The 21,345-nt window shown below is 42.9% G+C and overlaps 1 protein-coding gene and 1 long non-coding RNA gene across 5 annotated transcripts; one reads left to right on the top strand and one right to left on the bottom strand.

Annotated features, from left to right (window-relative positions):
• The first annotated feature begins 5,111 nt into the window (after positions 1-5,111).
• On the top strand, positions 5,112-15,038 carry nadk2 (NAD kinase 2, mitochondrial). 4 transcript variants are annotated; one of them, XM_029655136.2, is made up of 12 exons: positions 5,112-6,108; positions 6,919-7,007; positions 7,122-7,210; positions 7,415-7,496; positions 7,663-7,746; positions 8,086-8,249; positions 8,462-8,546; positions 8,807-8,950; positions 9,153-9,208; positions 9,385-9,438; positions 9,534-9,657; positions 13,659-15,038. In XM_029655136.2, the coding sequence occupies exons 1-12, from the start codon at positions 5,872-5,874 to the stop codon at positions 13,795-13,797; spliced, it is 1,347 nt and encodes a 448-aa protein (XP_029510996.1). In that variant the 5' UTR covers positions 5,112-5,871; the 3' UTR covers positions 13,798-15,038. The 4 variants fall into 4 exon arrangements, with proteins under 4 accessions (XP_029510996.1, XP_029511005.1, XP_029511013.1 ...); XM_029655145.2 differs by having other exon boundaries at positions 8,086-8,225; XM_029655153.2 differs by having other exon boundaries at positions 5,113-6,108; positions 8,855-8,950.
• Positions 14,141-19,623, bottom strand: LOC115128931 (uncharacterized). The gene is made up of 4 exons (XR_003863569.2): positions 19,069-19,623; positions 18,058-18,776; positions 17,349-17,476; positions 14,141-17,244 (listed from the first exon to the last, which is right to left on the bottom strand). It is a non-coding gene; the product is annotated as an uncharacterized LOC115128931 (long non-coding RNA).
• Positions 19,624-21,345: the final 1,722 nt, after the last annotated feature.

Here is a 21,345-nt window from a genome sequence, read left to right on the forward strand (position 1 = left end):
TACCTAGGATAGGATAAAGTAATCCTTCTCACCCCCCTGAAAGATTTAGATGCACTATTGTAAAGTGGCTGTTCCACTGGATGTCTTAAGGTGAACGCACCAATTTGTAAGTCGCTCTGGATAAGAGCGTCTGCTAAATGACTTAAATGTAAATGTAAATAAATAATGCCATAGATTCAGTTTTGGAAAAATAGTAAACGTGGCAAAAAAAGGGAAGCATAATGTAAGCTGAACCACAGAGTTTTGATGAAAACAATGGAGAAAAAATGTCTGATATTTCACATGCTGCTATTTATTGCTGACCAACAGATGTCACAGATAATGAAACTGAGTAATGAACCGTTTTTTGGCACAATTTGGTTAAAGCTCTGAAGCCTTCAGAAAGTCTCTGTTTCCCATCACTACTGAAAATGGTGATGGTGGATGTTTTATTAAGAGAGTACACATTTTTCCCTTTTTTTTCAGCGGCTAGCCATTAAAGCTAGTTACGGGGGAAAATGATGCCCTTGCAGCCTGAATGGAGGATGCTTTACGTACGAGCCGGTCCACATGGGACACGAGTGTATTACCGGGAATGCACATAAAATCCCAGACAATCGTGCAGCTCCAGAACCCACTATCGGCTGCCTAGGCTAACATGTGCTCAGCCCCCACCTTCACTCCCTATTCACCCATGACTGCGTGTCCACGCACGTCTCCGACTCGATCATCAAGTTTTTTGGCGACTACAGTTACCAACAACAACAACAAGAAAGCCTACAGGGAGGAGGTGAGGGCCCTGGCGAAGTGGTGCCAGGAAAATAACCTCTCCCACAATGTCAACAAAACGAAGGAGCTGATCGTGGACTACAGGAGACCGTGAGAGCAGAGCCCCATCCAAATCGACAGGGTTGCAGAGGAGAGGGTCAAAAGCGTCAGGTTCCTCGGCTTGCCCATCCCTGACGACCTGAAATGGTCCCTTCACACAGACCGTGTGGTGAAGGAGGCGCAACAGCACCTCTTCAACCTCTGGACCCTCACAAACTTCTACAGATGCACCATTGACAGCATGCTGGCAGGCTGTATCACCTCCTGGTACGACAATTGTACTGTCCGCAGCCGCAGGGCTCTCCAGAGGGTGCTGTGGTCTTCCCAACGCATCACCAGGGGCCTGCCCTTCAGAACATCTACAGCACCCGGTGTCACAGAAAGGCCAAGAAGATCATCAAGGCCCTCAGCCACCCGAGCCAGGGCCTGTTATCCCCGCTACCATCTAAAAGGCAGAGCCAGTATAAGTGCATCAAAGCTGGGACTGAGTGACTGATTTAACAGCTTCTATCTCCAGGCCATCAGCCTGTTAAACAGTCCCCACTAGCTGGCCTCCGCCCAGTACTCTGCCCTGAACCTTAGAGTCGCACTAGGCTAATTCAGGAGACAGATTGGAGTTTTTATGCACTGATAACAGGAGCTGGCAGCAAAAAGTTTAATTAAACAATTCAGAGACTGAAACTAATGAATCAGATGACATATTTCGGGAGAGCGAATCGATATACAATCCCGAAATCAGCTGTAACTGTCAGTCAAACAAAGCAATGTTTGAGTGAACCCTGAATACAGAAAATTAATGGTAAAGTCTCTTTCGGGCACAGTAGACGCCTCCTCAACAACTAAGGCATAATCTTATTCTATGGTATTATGGCGGTCGGTAAACATATGTTCGAAGTGCATGATGACGCCACCTACTGTGTGGGCTGTGTCAGTTTACTGTGCTGGAGTGTGAATTAATTACACTTTGTGACCATTGCTATGAACGCTAAGCTAACCTTAGTGAAACATCACTCATTGGCCTATCCCTCCATTCTGGCACAGATCTACTATTCACTGGGATCCTCTCCGAATAATTCACCCTTGATCCATTCTACTTTCTTCACTGCCTCAGCATACGACACATGCACTTCTCTGACCCTGGCAAACAAGGTATAAATATTCTTCTATGATATAATGGTGGCCCGCAAACGAACGTTAGAGGTGCATGCCGCCACCTACTAGGCTGGAGTGTGTGGTCAATCATGGTTTACAACATTTCTAAATCCTCCTACCTACCTCAGTACCTCTGAGAAAATAAAGAGCCCTACTAACTTCTAATAGACCCTCCTCCATCCCCAAAATCCTTTCCAAACGCCCCCAACCCTGTCTAACCTTCATGACCCTACACTTCAGTCTTTCCCTCTCTTCAACATACCTACAACACTATATTAACACATGCTCCACCGTTTCATCGACCATACAATCCAGACAGAAACCTTTCACGTGGCTTACCAACCAGATGTAATGACGTGTTCAATCTACAATGTCCTAAGTGCAATCGAGCAAACACCACCTCTTCCGTCCTAATCTGATCTTTGAATCTTGGTCCACCGAACTTTCTTTGGAGGGCATATAAATTCTGGCCCTTGGGCTCAGAGTTACATCTCTTCTGCCACACATCTATCAAAATGGCTCTGATCTTACATCTGGCCTCACCTCTACCCAGTGGAACATTAATATCAATTATATCTCGTTTCAAAGCGCTTTTGGCTAACTGGTCTACAATTTAATTCCCTTCCCCACCCGAATGTGCTGGGACCCAGCAGAATCTCACTACTACAACCAGTCTCTCAATTATCCAAAATAACATGAATACCTTCAATAGTAAGTCTCTCCTATTAGATTTACCAGATGATAAACTATTCAATACAGACAGAGAATCTGAGCATCCTATAATTCTAACAGGTTGTACATCCTCCGCCCTCTGGAGGGCAACTATTATCACCAACAGTTCAACTGAGTATACTGACAGTTCATCTGTTAGTCTTCGAAATATCTGCACATCAAATTCAGGAACGTAAACGCCTGCTCCCGTGCACCCAATATCTGGGTCCTTGGTGCATCCTGTTTCTATTGATCATCCTTGAGATGTTTCTACAACTTGATTGGAGTCCACCTGTAGTAAATTCAATTGATTGGACATGATTTGGAAAGGCACACACCTGTCTATATAAGGTCCCACAGCTGACGGTGCCTGTCAGAGAAAAAAACAGCCCATGAGGTTGAAGGAATTGTCTGTCCGTAGAGCGCCGAGACAGGATTGTGTCAAGGGACAGATTCACCACTGTTTTACACTTTCACTTTCAACATTTATGATATGACCTTTCGATGTACAATGGCAGGGAAAGGACCCTTTGGAAATACCTGGATTTCTGCATAAAATTGTTCATAAAATTTGATCTGACTTTCATCTAGGTCACAACGATAGACAGTCTGCGTAAACCAATAACACACAAACAATATGTTTTCATGTCTTTATTGAACACACCGTGTAAACATTCACAGTGCAGGGTGGGAAAAGAATGTGAACCCTTGGATTTAATAACTGGTTGCCCCCTCCTTTGGCAGAAATAACCTCAACCAAATGTTTTCTGTAGTTGCGAACCTGACTTGCACAACGGGCAGGAGTAATTTTGGACCATTCCTCTTTGCAAAACTGTTTCAGTTCAGAAATATTCTTGGGATGTCTGGTGTGAACTGCTCTCGTGGTCATGCCACAGCATCTCAATCAGGTTGAATTCAGGAATCTGACTGGGCCACTCCAGAAGGTGTATTTTCTTCTGTTGAAGCCATTCGGTTGTTGATTTACGTCTGTGTTTTGGTGCATTGTCCTGTTGCATCACCCCACGTCTGATGAGCTTCAATTGGCGGACAGATAGCCTGACATTCTCCTGAAAAATGTCTTGATTAAACTTGGGAATTCATTTTTTCGTTGATGATAGCAAGCTGTCCAAGCCCCAAACCATGATGCTCCCTCCACCATAGTTTCCAGTTGGGATGAGGTTTTGATGTTGGTGTGCTGTGACTTTTTTCTCCACGCATAGTGTTGTGTGTTCCTTCCAAACAACTCAACTGTATAATCTGTCCACAGAATATTTTGCCAGTAGCACTGTGGAACATCCAGGTGCACTTTTGAAAACTTCAGATGTGCAGCAATGTTTTTTTTGGACAGCAGTGGCATCTTCTGTGGTGTCTTCCCATGAACACCATTCTTGTTTAGTGTTTTAGGTATCATAGACTCGTCAACAGATTTTAGCATGTTCCAGAGATTTCTGTAAGCCTTTAGATGACACTACAGGGTTCTTCTTAAACTCATTGAGCATTTCTCCATTTATAGACAATTTGTTTTACTGTGGACTGATGAACATCAAGGCTTTTGGAGATACTTTTGTAACCCTTTCCAGTTTTATTGCAAGTCAACAGTTCTTAATCTTAGGTCTTCTGAGAACTCTTTTGTTCGAGGCATGGTTCACATCAGGCAATGCGTTTTGTGAATAGCAAACTCAAAATTTTGTGAGTGTTTTTATAGTGCAAAGCAGCTCTAACCAACATCTCCAATCTCATCTCATTGATTGGACTCCCGGTTAGTTGAGCCTGACTCCAATTAGGTTTTGGAGAAGTCATTAGCCTAGGATTTCACATACTTTTTCCAACCTACACTGTGAATGTTTACATGATGCATTTATTATAGACAAGAAAAAAAATGCAAAAATGTGTGTTATTAGTTTAAGCACACTGTTTGTCTATTGTTGTGATTTACATGAAGATCAGATTTGATGACCAATTTATGTAGAAATCCAGGTATTTCCAAAGGGTTCAGACAGTTTTTCTTGCAACTGTATATTGCTCATTGAACCATAGACCCAAATGTTGGTGCTTAGAAACCCTCCCCATACAGAAACAACTGTATATTATCGGCGACTTCGTTCTTCGAGAAGAACATACAAGAAGACTTCGCCACTGACAACTTAACCCCCCTAGTCAATCGACCATCTTTCATCATCCACTATAGCTTGTTGAATAGATTTGATCACGAGTTTCATTCCACCCTCTTAATAGCGCCACCATGAGCATATAGCGAAGCTCCAATACCCCTACCTACATTCGAAAACACATTGTTAATCATAATGTTGAACAAAATAGGACAGATAGCACTGGCAATGAGGTATAATAAGAAATATCACTCAATTTAGAGAACAATGCTCCGGCTCCACCCATGAAAAGCACGTTGATGTACGTAATAAAATAAGCCTGCGAGCGCGTTCAGCAAACGTGCGTGCGTTACGTGCATCAAAGATGGTGTCGTAGGAACTGGGTACTGTTCTACAAGTCATCTGAGTCTCAAATAGCTACATGCATGTGTTTAGTTTCTTGGAGCTGCTTAGAGTAAATAAGTATGATCAAACTGATGTTTGCAGGATACAAAAAAAGTGAAAGGTACATGTAGAGAGGGTCGTTGGCAAGGAACTTAGTTTGAGGCAGGTTAGCTAGCTAACAATGTGTAACGTTGTGTTTTGAACTGACCTGTGTGGTGTGTTGCGCTTGCTAGGGACTGGTTTACTTTGAGATTTGACCGATTGGAGGCTAGCTATCGTCAGCTAGACCGCTCTATCTAGCCGGATCAGAGTGCGCGTGACCTTCTTTGCCCCCATTACATAGTTATCTGGCAAAGGTTACTGGAGTAAAACAAAAGTCGCTAGCTGCCTTGCTTGTGAAAGTTAAACAGAGCGCTGACTAGATAAGATTTGTTTTTAAGCTTCTACAGTAGCTGACTTGCTAAGCTTGCTAGGGCGTGCTTTGTCCATTCAGAACTACGCTAGGTGAGAGTGGTCTCGCAGCATCTGGATTCAACGAGTTTAGTGTGTATGAATGAATGGACCCAAGTCAAACAGTTGGGAGGAAGCTCAAGCTTACATTACCGACATTGGATTCCCACCGAGTTGACCAACGACCACATTAAAGGGAAGCAACAACGAAAAACTTTTGATTGTCTTTTAAAATATTTTTTAAATACCATTTACAATAATGACTTACCGAGCCTTTATAAACTTTTTGTGCCTTGGGAATCGAGCTGTCACTATTTTAAATAGGAGCTCAGGTCGCCTCCTTCACATCCAGATGGGGATACGAAATATTGCATCACAGGCTGAAAGTGGTTTCAACCCTGCGAAAGTTGCTGTGGTGACAAAGATGACAAGATATGAATTCGAGCAGCAAAGATATCGCTTTTCAGAGCTCTCAGAAGAGGACTTAAAACAGCTGGTAAGGGAATGGGGAGAAAAGTATGGTACTTGCCAGTGGTGTAAAAATTCTTGAAATTACTACTTGAGTTGTTTTGGTGGGTATTTGTACTTTACTATTTATATTTTTGACAACTTTTACTTAGCTACATTCCTAAAGGAAATTATCTACGTTTTACCCCATACATTTTCCCTGACACCCTTTACATTTTGAATGCTTAGTAGGACTGGATAATGGTCCGATTCACGCACTTATCAACAGAACATCCCTACTGCGTCTGAAGTGGCGGATTCACTAAACACACATGCCCCTGGCTAGCCGTACATTGTTTACTTAATATAAGGAATGTTGTATTATTTATACTTTTGACACTTAAGTATATTTTCGCAATACATTTACTATTGATACTTAAGTATGTTTAAAACGAATGTCTTTTAGACTCTTACTCAAGTATTCTTTTTCTGGGTGATGTTTACTGGAGTAATTTTCTGTTAAGTTATCTTTACTTTTCCTCAAGGTTGACAATTGGGTAATTTTTCCACCACTAGTACTTGCTCTCAAACTCACTTATTTTTAAAATGTGTTCATCCTTGACAGTAAAACACCCCCTGAACAACTAGGCATCGGCACATGCTAGTTTTCCTTTCAGTTCAGACAGAGACTTGGTGATCCCATAGATCTTTGCTGGTGATGGACAGATATTTATATTGCAGGATGTCCGATTCCTTTCTCAATGTTGTGAGTTGTATAATAAACCTCACCAGAGCCTGATTGAAATGTCTTTGCTGTGGTTTAAAATGGTGATCATCTGAGTTTTTGTGCTTGTTACAGCTTGCATTGAAGGGTTCCAGTTACCTTGGGCTGCTGGAGAGACACAACATCCATACCCGCAATGTGGAACACATTGTGGAGAGTCTACAGTAAGATGATGAGATTCTATTCAAGGATATTGTTGTGATTTGCTGTATACAAGCAGTCATGAAGTTGTAATGTGACCACAACCATAACCTTTGTGTATTTTCTGTTCCCTCTAGGAAAGAGGGGATGGAGGTGCGTGTGGTGAAGAGAGGGCAATATGATGAAGAAACAGTGCGATGGGCAGATGCTATTATCTCTGCAGGGGGTATGTTTTTCTCCCTTAAGAGTTTGAGAAAAGTAGCTGATAATTTCGCATGGTCACTTTCCCACAGTGGTACAATTGAATTGGGATTGTTTTGTAAGTCCGTGCTCAGAGAATACAAAGGGTCAGCTCAACCCATGAATAGGCCTATTTCACCCAGAAACCTTGCTATCATTAGCTCTGACCCCTTCCTGTTCCTTTTGTTAGGGGATGGAACTATGCTACTTGTCGCCAGTAAGGTTTTCAATAAAGACCAACCCGTTCTTGGGGTTAACACAGACCCTGAAAGGTAACAACTCACAACAAAAGGGGTTAATGAAAATAAAGTGGTGGTTTGGGGAATTCCCTGTGGTGAATTTCAACATTTTGTTAAATGGAATGAGAGGGGGGGGGATTGCTTTATCTAGTTTGAGGGGGAAAAGTGCTCCTATTAAAGCTGTCTTTTTTGCTTGAAGGTCAGAGGGACACCTGTGCCTGCCTGTGCGTTACACACATGCCTTCCCTGAGGCACTACAAAAACTCCGCCGTGGTCAGTTCAGGTGGGTGTTTCCCTTTCACCTCCCTGGCTAGAATACTGCTGTTAGGAAAGCTATGTTTACTCGTGAAGAATACTCTGATCTTTTTGCCACACTTCCCCAGTTCTTTTCATCATTCCTGGTCTTACTACACTGCCCTCTGGTGTTGCTGAACTGTAAGACATGAGTTTCTGATTCCAGGAACAGTAATGCCTAATAATATCATTGCATTTTTCACCCCCCCCCCCCCCCCATTTCTTTCTCCATATGTTCCTCTCCCTGCCTACAACACACTACTACTTAACTCCACTGATTAATTTCCTTCCCATTCCCTCTCAACCCCTCCCCCTATACGTCCTGCAGGTGGCAGTGGCGGCAGAGGATCCGTCTACATCTGGAGGGCACAGGGATCAACCCCACCCCAGTGGACCTACATGAACAGCAGCTCAGTCTGGAGCAACACAACCAGGCCCACCGCATCACCCTCATGGAGGCCCAGAGCAGTACGGCCCCTCGGCCTCCTATGTGTACCTGGCTCAGTCTCTTTGTCTGTCTGTCTGGGCCCTTGGGGAATAATCAAAGACTTATTGAATGGAGGGGGAACTGTCTTGAATGATTAACATGTCTTCTGGTCTGTCGTTTTTGTTCTGGTATTAATTCACACAATAATTTTCATCTGATTTGTAAAAAAGCTATTTTCTACCAGTTCCTCTTCATTCAGCTGTTTTTTTTTATACAGGCGAGGCTTGCAGCTTATCCAAGCCCTACCTACTCCCTGTCAGAGGACTGAATGAGATCTTCATTGGGGAATCTCTCTCCTCCAGGTACCCTTGTCATCAAACCAAACTATGGCATCTTGACCCCCCCCCCCCTCCAAACATGAATGCCTGTTTTTGCTGCTTTGCTGCTTATCTCTGCATGTTTCCCCCTTCATTAACCCTCCTCTGCACTACTTGGAAGGCCGCCATTGTAAATAAGAATTTGTTCTTAACTGACTTTCCTAGTTAAATATAAAATAAAAATACTACCACCCCCAACCATTTCTCCATGCACTCATTGGTGGATCTCTATCCGTCACTCACAGGGTGAAGTATAAATCCTTCAAACCTCATCTCACCCTCTCGCTCCATAGGGCTTCCTACTATGAGATCTCTGTGGACGATGGACCGTGGGAGAAGCAGAAGAGCTCTGGCCTTAGCATCTGCACTGGGACTGGATCTAAAGCCTGGTACACTAAGCTCCAACACTTTTTCTTTTTACCTATGTTGGTGTTTGCCAATTAGTGGTCCTGGAAGTCCACTTTGAATGCTACTTCTTGTGTATGGTAGTTTAAAAGAAAATCTAATTCAGGAAAAATGATGATTTGACTGACAGCACAGCTTTTAGTAGAATGTTTGTTTCATGAGACTCGTTCTGGTGTGTTTTCACAGGTCTTACAATATTAACAAACTGGTTGAACAGGCTGTGGGAGAGGTCTTAAGAATAGGTATGTGGACTCCAACCTTTCTTTATGAACACCAATAATCATGTGGATTTGTGTTTTCGTAAATCTGTGAGTAAATGGAATTACAGCTGGAAATTTGAGACCATCAATGATTTGGGGAGAACCTGTTTACTACACTGATAATGTCATGACAGTGATTTAGTCCTCTGTCTTCTCAGGAAAGGCACACATGGGTCTTGATATTCCACTGAGTCAGGAATTGATTGAAAAGGGTGAGTTCCAAAAGATGTACAGCTGAATGTGTGGATGGATGAATGCTCAAGGAAAATGTGTATACATGAATTGCACAATGTCTTTCTTTTGTCAGTGACTGATGAATACAACAAGTCTCTGGTGTTTGGTCCGGAGGAAGGCAGAATGATCTTCAGCATCAGAGAGCCAATCGTCAACAGAGTGTTCTCCAGCAGTCGCCAAAGAGGCTTTGCCAACAGGTCAGTTTATCTACAGTGCCTTAGTATTCACACCCCTTGACTTTTCCACATTTTGTTGTTGCAGCCTGAATTTAAAATATAGATTTTGTGTCACTGGCCTACACTGTTTTTACTTTTTAATAATGAATTAAAAATGAAAAGTTGAACTGTTTTGAGTCAGTAAGTATTCAACACCTTTTGTTATGGCAAGCCTAAATAAGTTTCTTAACAAGTCACATAATAAGTTGCATGGACACTGTGTGCAGTAATAGTGTTTAGAATGACCACCTCATCTCTGTACCCCACACATACCATTTATCTTTAAGTTATTAATTACACTTTGGATGCAGTATCAATACACCCAGTCACTACAAAGACACACGTTTTTCCTAACTCAGTCGTCGGAGAGGAAGGAAACCGCTCGGTGATTTCAACATGCGGCCAATGGTGACTTTAAAACAGTTTGAGTTTAATGGCTGTGGTAGGACAAAACTGAGGATGGATAACAACGTTTTTACTCCACAATACTAACCTAAATGACAGAGTGAAAATAAAGGAAGCCTGTACTGAATACAAATATTCCAAAACATGCATCCTGTTTGCAAAAAGGCACTTAAGTAAAACTTTTAAAAAATGTGGCAAAGAAATTAACTTTGTCCGAAATACAGACTGGGAGACAAAGTTGCCTTTTTAGCAGGACAATAACCTAAAACACAAGGCCAGATATACAGTCGTGGCCAACAGTTTTGAGAATGACACAAATATTAATTTTCACAAAGTATGCTGCCTCAGTTTGTATGATGGCAATTGGCATATACTCCAGAATGTTATGAAGAGTGATCAGATGAATTGCAATTAATTCCAAAGTCCCTCTTTGCCATGCAAATGAACTGAATCCCCCCCAAAAAATTCCACTGCATTTCATCCCTGCCACAAAAGGACCAGCTGACATCATGTCAGTGATTCTCTCGTTAACACAGGTGTGAGTGTTGAACAAGGCTGGAGATCACTCTGTCATGCTGATTGAGCTTGAATAACAGACTGAAAGCTTCAAAAGGAGGGTGGTGCTTGGAATCATTGTTCTTCCTCTGTCAACCATGGTTACCTGCAAGGAAACGCGTGCCGTCATCATTGCTTTGCACAAAAAGGTTTTCATAGGCAAGGATATTGCTGCCAGTAAGATTGCACCTAAATCAACCATTTATCGGATCATCAAGAACTTCAAGGAGAGCGGTTCAATTGTTTTGAAGAAGGCTTCAGGGCGCCCAAGAAAGTCCAGCAAGCGCCAGGACAGTCTCCTAAAGTTGATTCAGCTGCGGGATCGGGGCACCACCAGTACAGAGCTTGCTCAGGAATGGCAGCAGGCAGGTGTGAGTGCATCTGCACGCACAGTGAGGCGAAGACTTTTGGAGGATAGCCTGGTGTCAAGAAGGGTAGCAAAGAAGCCACTTTTCTCCAGGAAAAACATCAGGGACAGACTGATATTCTGCAAAAGGTACAGGGATTGGACTGCTGAGGACTGGGGTAAAGTCATTTTCACTGATGAATCCCCTTTTCTGATTGTTTGGGGCATCCGGAAAAAAGCTTGTCCGGAGAAGACAAGGTGAGCGCTACCATCAGTCCTGTGTCATGCCAACAGTAAAGCATCGTGAGACCATTAATGTGAGTGATTGCTTCTCAGCCAAGGGAGTGGGCTCACTCACAATTTTGCCTAAGAACACAGCCATGAATAAAGAATGGTACCAACGCATCCTTCGAGAGCAACTTCTCCCAACCATCCAGGAACAGTTTGGTGACAAACAATGCCTTTTCCAGCATGATGGAGCACCTTGCCATAAGGCGAAAGTGATAACTATGTGGCTCTGGGGAAAAAAACATCGATATTTTGGGTCCATGGCCAGGAAACTCCCCAGACCTTAATCCCATTGAGAACTTGTGGTCAATCCTCAAGAGGCTGGTGGACAAACAAAACCCCGCAAATTCTGACAAACTCCAAGCATTGATTATGCAAGAATGGGCCGCCATCAGTCAGGGCCAACACTGCAAATATTGACTCTTTGCATCAACTTCATGTAATTGTCAATAAAAGCCTTTGGCACTTATGAAATGCTTGTAATTATACTTCAGTATTCCATAGTAACATCTGACAAAAATATCTAGACACAAACAGCCAACTTTGGAAATTAATATTTGTCACGACTGTACACTGGAGTTTCTTACCCAGATGACATTGAATGTTCCTGAATGGCGTAGTTACAGTTTTGACTTTTAAATCGGCTTGAATCTATGGCAAGAATTAAATGGCTGTAGTAATACACTTCAACTATGACAGACAAAATGAGGAAAAAAATCCAGAAAATCACATTGTAGGATTTTGAATGAATTTATTTGCAAATTATGGTGGAAAATAAGTATTTGGTCACCTACAAACAAGCAAGATTTCTGGCTCTCACAGACCTGTAACTTCTTCTTTAAGAGGCTCCTCTGTCCTCCACTCGTTACCTGTATTATTGGCACCTGTTTGAACTTGTTATCAGTATAAAAGACACCTGTCCACAACCTCAAACAGTCACACTCCAAACTCCACTATGGCCAAGACCAAAGAGCTGTCAAAGGACACCAGAAACAAAATTGTAGACCTGCACCAGGCTGGAAAGACTGAATCTGCAATAGGTAAGCAGCTTGGGTTGAAGAAATCAACTGTGGGAGCAATTATTAGGAAATGTGACATACAAGACCACTGATAATCTCCCTTGATCTGGGGCTCCACGCAAGATCTCACCCCGTGGGGTCAAAATGATCACAAGAACGGTGAGCAAAAATCCCAGAACCACACGGGGGGACCTAGTGAATGACCTGCAGAGAGCTGGGACCAAGTAACACAGCCTACCATCAGTAACACACTACGCCGCCAGGGACTCAAATCCTGCAGTGCCAGACGTGTCCCCCTGCTTAAGCCAGTACATGTCCAGGCCCGTCTGAAGTTTGCTAGAGAGCATGTGGATGATCCAGAAGAAGATTGGGAGAATGTCATATGGTCAGATGAAACCAAAATATAACTTTTTGGAGGACAAAGAATGCTGAGTTGCATCCAAAGAACACCATACCTACTGTGAAGCATGGGGGTGGAAACATCATGCTTTGGGGCTGTTTTTCTGCAAAGGGACCAGGACGACTGATCCGTGTAAAGGAAAGAATGAATGGGGCCATGTATCGTGAGATTTTGAGTGTGAACCTCCTTCCATCAGCAAGGGCATTGAAGATTAAACATGGCTGGGTCTTTCAGCATGACAATGATCCCAAACACGCCGCCCGGGCAACAAAGGAGTGGCTTCGTTAGAAGCAATTCAAGGTCCTGGAGTGGCCTAGCCAGTCTCCAGATCTCAACCCCATAGAAAATCTTTGGAGGGAGTTGGAAGTCCGTGTTGCCCAGCAACAGCCCCAAAACATCACTGCCCTAGAGGAGATCTGCATGGAGGAATGGGCCAAAATATCAGCAACAGTGTGTGAAAACCTTGTGAAGACTTACAGAAACATTTGACCTCTGTCATTGCCAACAAAGGGTATAAAACAAAGTATTGAGATAAAATTCTGTTATTGACCAAATACTTATTTTCCACCATAATTTGCAAATAAATTCATTCAAAATCCTACAATGTGATTTTGTCTGTCATAGTTGAAGTGTACCTATGATGAAAATTACAGGCCTCATCTTTTTAAGTGGGAGAACTTGCACAATTGGTGGCTGACTAAATACTTTTTTGCCCCACTGTAAATGAGATTTCTGTATTTCATTTTCAATAAATATGCAAAAATAAACATGTTTCACGTGTGTGTAGATGGGTGGGGGAAATAATTTAATCCATTTTGAATTCATGCTGTAACACAAGAAAATGTAGAATAAGTTGAGGACAATGCATATTTTCTGAAGGCACATTGCCCATTCTTCTTGTCTTGCAGTGGGGTACAAGATCCCATTTCTTTTTTTTTCTTTTATCTTTTTTTAATGTTTTGCTTTTCAGGGTGTGTGTGCGCTCGCGGTGCTGGGACGCGTGCATGGTGGTGGACGGCGGAACTTCTTTTGAGTTCAACGACGGTGCCATAGCAACAATCACCATGAACGAGGAGGACCAGCTCCGGACTGTTCTCCTTGAAAACTGACCGGCCAAACCATCCTTACTGAACTCACAGTGGACTCTAAATAGCAGTGATCTATGAAGGAAGCAGGGAGGACAGGCTAGTCTCATGCATTATTAGGACCTGTGAACTTGATGAGACTATCACATCCTCCCCTTGTAGCTTTTTGGAGTTTGGCAGAATTATATTTAGGTTATATTCACAAATGTGTTCTTTACTTTTGCATTGGTGTTGGCTGTATTAGTTACATTTGGGGTTTATTTAGCTTTTTTGTCTCAATTTGATTTATCCAATATCTTTACAAGCTTATCGGGCCATCGGAAATGAGTGTAATTATGCAGTATTTGCAACTTTTTTTCACAATACAATTACTTGCAGCAGCCTTGCTCCATTATGGATTGTTAGTTTCACAAGTTTTGAGTTTGCATAAGAGACCATATAGGCAGCTGTGAGTTTCTGACTTTGCCTTGGGCATTTATCATTGCCAAACACTACCCAAATCAATCCTCTTCACCCATTGCTATATAATTCAAAACTGAGAGACAGAGTGAGCCCACGTGACACACCATTTCTTACGGAATGTTGTGTTATAATAACTGGATGTGCTGCCATCATTAGTTTATTTTATATTTATATTTTGGCCATTTTTCAGACTGTGCCAATTACTATTGGAAAAAATGTTGCTGTGTTAGTGGACAAATTCTGATCAAATTTAAATTAAAAAAAATCTATTCTATTTGGCCGATTTTATATATTTTTCTAGGTCTTTTGAGCTGCTTGGCTTCAAACACTGATTGTGTTGGGGAGTGGGGGTAGAACATTTAAAATCAAATGCACTAAGATCAAAACCCGAAAGCATTGTATTGCTCAACAGGTCAGGGCCTCGAGGGTCTTCACCTCAACTTTGACAAAACAGTGCCTTGACCTGAAACTGGAAAATACTAAAATATTTGCTTCCAGTGTTCATCAAGGGGTCATTTTGGAAAATGCCCAGGAGTTAAGAGGGATGGTTTTAGTTATGAATCACATATTGTGTAAGATTAATATGCAGAAGGGAGCGATGTCTACATCCTTATTGTGTTGTGAATTCTGCCATGTGAACTGTATGTGGGCTACTTTCTGTGGCTCTACTTCTATATCTGAAATGACTGTCTATGCACCTTATGGTGCCAGGTCATGACACTACACTAAACAAAAACATTTACGCAACAAGTGAAGTGCTGCTCCCATGTTTCATGAGCTGAAATAAAAGATCCAGAAATGTTCTATATGTACAAAAAGCTTATTTCTCTCAAATATTGTGCACAAATTTGATTACATCCCAGTTAGTGAGCATTTTATCCTTTGTCAAGACAATCCAGGCAGTTGACAGATGTGGAATAGCAAGAGGCTGATTAAACATTACAGTTGCACCTTGTGCTGGGGACAATAAGAGCACTCTAAAATGTGCAGTTTTGTCACACAACACAATGCCACAGATGTCTCAAGTTGAGGGAATGTGCAATTGGCATGCTGACTACAGGAATGTCCACCAAAGAATTGAATGTTCATTTCTCTACCATAAGCTGCCTCCAATGTAGTTTTAAGACAATTTGGCAGTACAGCTAACCAGCCTCACAATCGCAGAGCATGTTTAACCACGCCAGCCCAGGACCTCCACATCCAGCTTCTTCACCTGCGGGATCGTCAGAGGGTGGGCAGGGATGCTGAAGAGTATTTCTGTCAGTTCTATAGCTTGTTTGTGGGGAAAAAACGAATTCTGATTGGTTGGCCCAGGCCCACCCATAGCTGCGCCTCTACCCAGGCATATAAAATCCATAGATTAGGGCCTAATGAATTTATTTCAATTGACTGATTACCTTACATGATCTGTAACTCAGTAAAATCTTTGAAAAGGTTGCATTTATATTTTTGTTCAGTATACAACACAGGAGGCATTTGTCTGATTATTAAATTGTGTGAAATCAAAACATCACATAACTATTTAAATAAAACATTTTAGACATTGACAGTGCATCTTATTTGTCAATGCATGAATTAAAAAGAAACATCTACATTTTCTTAAATTTCTCAACCAAATGTGAGCACAAACAGGAACCAGACCAAACATGGCTCAGATCCATACATAGCTAGTGCCCCTTGACGCTAGTGCGTCAAGCATTGCGCTGTTTATGACTTCAAGCCGATCAACTCCCGAGATAAGGCTGGTGTAACCGAAGTGAAATGGCTAGCTAGCTAGCCTTCTAGTAGTTGTTCCCCTTGCTCTGCTTGGGTAACGCTGCTTCGATGGTGGCTGTTGTCGTTGTGTTGCTGGTTCGAGCCCAGGGAGGAGCGAGGAGAGGGACGGAAGCTATACGGTTACACTGGCAATACTAAAGTGCCTATAAGAACATCCAATAGTCAAAAGGTTAATGAAATACAAATGGTATAGAGGGAAATAGTCCTATAATTCCTAGAATAACTACAACCTAAAACTTCTTACCTGGGAATATTGAAGACTAATGTTAAAAGGAACCACCAGCTTTCATATGTTCTCATGTTCTAAGCAAGGAACTGAAACGTTAGCTTTCTTATATAGCACATGTTGCACTTTTACTTTCTTCTCCAACACTTTGTTTTTGCATTATTTAAACCAAATTGAACATGTTTCATTATTTACTTGAGGCTAAATTGATTTTATTGATGTATTATATTAAGTTAAAATAAGTGTTCATTCAGTATTGTTGTAATTGTCATTATTACAAATACATTTAAAAAATAAAAATCGTCAGATTAATCGGTATCGGCTTATTTGGTCCTCCAATAATCGGTATCGGCGTTGAAAAATAATAATCGGTCGACCTCTAGTGTGAACACCAAGCGACAGGTCATGCCCACATGGTGCGGTCCCTCCAAGTGGCCTCGGTGGGAAGGGCCATGCCTGAGAAGGGCCGGGTGTTAATTTGGAGACGGGGCAAACCTCTACTCAGGATTGGCAGGTAGGTGTCCTGGACCAGTCTGTATACCTCCAATGTCTGCAGTTCTGGGAACTTCTCATAATCACTGAAATAAACAACAGGCTTAGTTAGTGCAACAAAAGAAGAGAGAAATTAGCAGCTGAGGAAAGCAACAAGACTACTAAAGCATTCATATTATCACTTGAGAGCTTGTCTGTGAATTACACTAAGGCAGCAGGGTGAACCTGGTAGCAGCGGCTCAAAGCTAAGTGTCTAAGAGACTGCAGCTGCTGAAGGATGGGGAAACTGGAGCTCGTCATCAGAAAACTGTCACTAACACAAACACACAGACAAGATATCATCATGAGATTATGGTATGAAGAAACAGTATTTGTACAGTATCCATGTCAAATAATGTAATGGCCAAAGAAATCATGTGGATCCACATTTCAGTCCAGCTCAGGACATGCAGTATGAACGCACCTTAAATCCAGATTTACGAGGTTAGGACATCTCTCCACCAAGTCTTTCACATCTGAAAAGAGGCCATTGGTAAATTAAACTCATCAGGGATAATCAAAAACAGTCAATACAAATATGGGCAGAGGGAAAATGGTCAATGCCACAGGTTTTCCCCACCTTCCATAGTAAGGTTCTGTCTGTAGCCACTGAGGTTGAGCTGGGTTATATTGGAGGGGATGTTACTGACAACAGCCTTCACATGACCAGTGCTGAAGTCACACCACGACAAGATCAGCTCTTCAAGCCTTGGTATAGGAACAGAAAAAGGGAAAGCAACAAAGTTCTGTATTAGTTTACCAATGTACAGATCATGGTTTAAACAGCGAGTTAAATAGATTATACTATCATTCAGAAATACTTAAGACATTTGAACACATTCAAAACAATCAAATAAAACAATTACATATTGAGAAACTAAGTTCACTGTAAGCAGGATTTGAGAATCTGACTAAGCGAGTCGGGGGAGAATCCAGAACAGCCACACAGATTGAGCCGTACCAGCTCAGTATTCTGAGATAGGGACCTGATTGGTAGAGGAAGACTGTTTAGAGTCATTCTGAATGCTGTCTAAACAATACATCATTATAACAGATCATCATTGTAAACAGAGCATTTGTCTTCTTTATTCACTGAACGATGTTGTCAGAGAGCTCCAACGGGAGATGATATCATCTAGAACAGGGGTTGTGACAGTGCAGCGAGAGATCCATGTGATAGACATGCAGGTGTCTGAAATAACAGACAAAATTACAAAAGACAAATAGGATTGTCTGTGTTCACCTACAACAGATACCTCTACATCCCCATTATATGTATGAGGACTCACTGTGTGTGGGTGAAACATGGTTCTTCAATGCAGGTATGGGGGCAGCGCAGTCCCAGTACTCAAACCGTAAGCATCTGCCCAAGAGCTTGATCTAGCTGGGCTTTCCCTATCAGATCCACACTATGCCAGAGACTCATCAAACCTGCCAGGCACAAAAACATACAGAGACTTAATGACAGACTCCGATACATTTTGCTCATCTATTTGCCTGTGTTAGAAAAACAGTGCGATATCTAAGATGTTCAAGCAGAAATATCGCAATGTACTATGTAAGTAGTTTAAAATGATAGTTGAACAGCAACTCATCTGGGAGACTGTCCCAGGACAAGCCTGCCATTAAAAACAATGTCAGACATTCAATAACTTGCCCAAATAGTGACTTCCCTGAAACAGAACAATTATTAAGAATTCCAGATAATTAGCTATGTATTTTTAAGCTTGTTGTGTTCCTCCCAACACATGGCTATAATACACCTGAAAACTCCCTCCTTGTCCTTGGTCGCCTGGCAAGCACAAACTGGTTATCCTCGTTCTCTTTGCCCTTGTAGACCACCCGCTGCTTGTGAGGTGGTGAACACTGCTGAATGAGCTCATGAGGAGTGGTCTCCATGTCCAGACATTCACCAAAGTACTGTCTCTTTTTCCATTTGCTCTTCAGTGAGAGGGACAGCATGGATCCCTCCAAACTCTCATTCAGACAGGGAAACTCCTGCAAAGACCTGATACAAAAATAATGGGACAATGATTAAAAACAGAAATCTTTGTGGGGTGAGTATAATTTGTGGAACGTTCCAACAGGAATCTGTCCAAACACTTTGTAAAGTACAAGGTTGCCAAAAAACAATGCATACAAAGTAGAATGATCAATTCACCTAGCTAACTAGCTGCCGAATAGGCATCAACTCCACGTAGCTTATTCTTAATGTTTGTCAATGGGCTAAGAGTGAGGACAGACATTTTTCAGAATAAACGTGGTGAGTGAAAAACTTTATGAAATAGCCCACTCCCTACCCAGTATCTTTTTTTGACGACAGCTCAGAATTGAACACCATAGTACCCTCCAAGGTCATCATTAAGCTGGAGGCCCTGGGTCTTAACGCCGCCCTGTGCAATTGGGTCCTGGACTTTCTGACGTGCCGCCCACAGGTGGGGAATGTAGGAAACGTCATCTCATCTTCGCTGATCCTCAACACTGGGGCCTCACAAGGGTGCTTGCTCAGCCCTCTCCTGTACTCCTTGTTCACCCATGACTGTGTGGCCAAGCACGCCTCCAACTCAATCATAAAGTTTGCAGACGACACAACAGTAGTGGGCTTGATTACCAACAATGACGAGAAAGCCTACAGGGAGGTGGTGAGGGCACTCGGGGTGTGGTGTCAGGAAAACAAACTCTCACTCAACGTCAACAAAACAAAGGAGATGATCGTGGACTTCAGGAAACAGCAGAGAGAGCACCCACCTATCCACATTGAGTGGACAGTACTGGAGAAGGAGGAAAGTTGTAAGTTCCTCTGCGTACACACCACAGACAAACTGAAATGGTCCACCCACACAGAGGGTGTGGCAGCATGAGTGAAGGAGGCTTTGTTGCGAAATAGGAAGCCAATTCTAGATTAATTTTTTAAAGTCTAACCAGTCTAACCAGACACCTAGGTATTTGTAGTTGTCCACATATTCTAAGTTAGAACCATCCAGAGTAGTGATGCTAGTCGGGCAGGCAGATGCGGGCAGCAATCGGTTGAAGATCAGGCATTTACTTTTACTAGCATTTAAAAGCAGTTGGAGGCCACGGAAGGAGTGTTGTATGGCACTGAAGAAGGTTTAACAACACAGTGTCCAAAGAAGGGTCAGATGTATACAGAACGGTGTCGTCTGCATAGAGGTGGATCAGAGAATCACCAGCAGCAAGAGCGACATCATTGATGTATAGAGAGAAAAGAGTCGGCCCGAGAATATAACCCTGTGGCTCCCCCATAGAGGCTGCCAGAGGTCCGGACAACAGGCCCTCCGATTTGACACACTGAACTCTATCTGAGAAGTAGTTAGTGAACCAGGCGAGGTAGTCATTAGATAAACCAAGGCTATTGAGTCTGCCGATAAGAATGCGGTGATTGACAGAGTTGAAAGCCTTGGCCAGGTCGACGAAGACGGCTGCACAGTACTGTCTTTTATCGATGGCGGTTATGATATCGTTTAGGACTTTGAGCGTGGCTGAGGTGCACCCATGACCAGCTCAGAAACCAGATTGCATAGTGGAGAAGGTACGGTGGGATTCGAAATGGTCGGTGATCTGTTTGTTAACTTGGCTTTCGAAGATTTTAGAAACACAGGGCAGGATGGATATGCAGTTGAAGTCGGAAGTTTACATAGACTTAGGTTGGAGTCATTAAAACTAGTTTTTCAACCACTCCACAAATTTCTTGTTGACAAACTATAGTTTTGGCAAGTCGGTTAGGACATCTACTGTGTGCATGTGTAACGGATGTGAAACGGCTAGCTTAGTTAGCGGTGCGCGCTAAATAGCGTTTCAATTGGTTACGTCACTTGCTCTGAGACCTTGAAGTAGTAGTTCCCCTTGCTCTGCAAGGGCCGCGGCTTTTGTGGAGCGATGGGTAACGATGCTTCGTGGGTGACTGTTGTCGATGTGTGCAGAGGGTCCCTGGTTCGCGCCCGGGTATGGGCGAGGGGACGGTCTAAAGTTATACTGTTACATTGATGCTGTTGACCCGGATCACTGGTTGCTGCGGAAAAAGGAGGAAGGTCAAAAGGGGGGTGAGTGTAACGGATGTGAAACGGCTAGCTTAGTTAGCGGTGCGCGCTAAATAGCGTTTCAATCGGTTATGTCACTTGCTCTGAGACCTTGAAGTAGTAGTTCCCCTTGCTCTGCAAGGGCCGCGGCTTTTGTTGAGCGATGGGTAACGATGCTTCGTGGGTGACTGTTGTCGATGTGTGCAGAGGGTCCCTGGTTCGCGCCCGGGTATGGGCGAGGGTACGGTCTAAAGTTATACTGTTACATTGATGCTGTTGACCCGGATCACTGGTTGCTGCGGAAAAAGGAGGAAGGTCAAAAGGGGGGTGAGTGTAACGGATGTGAAACGGCTAGCTTAGTTAGCGGTGCGCGCTAAATAGCGTTTCAATCGGTTACGTCACTTGCTCTGAGACCTTGAAGTAGTAGTTCCCCTTGCTCTGCAAGGGCTGCGGCTTTTGTGGAGCGATGGGTAACGATGCTTCGTGGGTGACTGTTGTTGATGTGTGCAGAGAGTCCCTGGTTCGCGCCCGGGTATGGGC

The sequence above is a fragment of the Oncorhynchus nerka genome, linkage group LG4 (assembly GCF_034236695.1).
Source record: "Oncorhynchus nerka isolate Pitt River linkage group LG4, Oner_Uvic_2.0, whole genome shotgun sequence".
NCBI lineage: Eukaryota > Metazoa > Chordata > Actinopteri > Salmoniformes > Salmonidae > Oncorhynchus > Oncorhynchus nerka.

Excerpts from the sequence above, each read along its gene's own strand:
- nadk2 (XM_029655136.2), top strand. The coding sequence starts at position 5,872 with ATGACTTACCGAGCCTTTATAAACTTTTTGTGCCTTGGGAATCGAGCT. Across the intron at positions 7,747-8,085 it reads CTCCGCCGTGGTCAGTTCAG|GTGGCAGTGGCGGCAGAGGA; the intron begins GTGGGTGTTTCC and ends TACGTCCTGCAG. Across the intron at positions 8,547-8,806 it reads GGGGAATCTCTCTCCTCCAG|GGTGAAGTATAAATCCTTCA; the intron begins GTACCCTTGTCA and ends CGTCACTCACAG.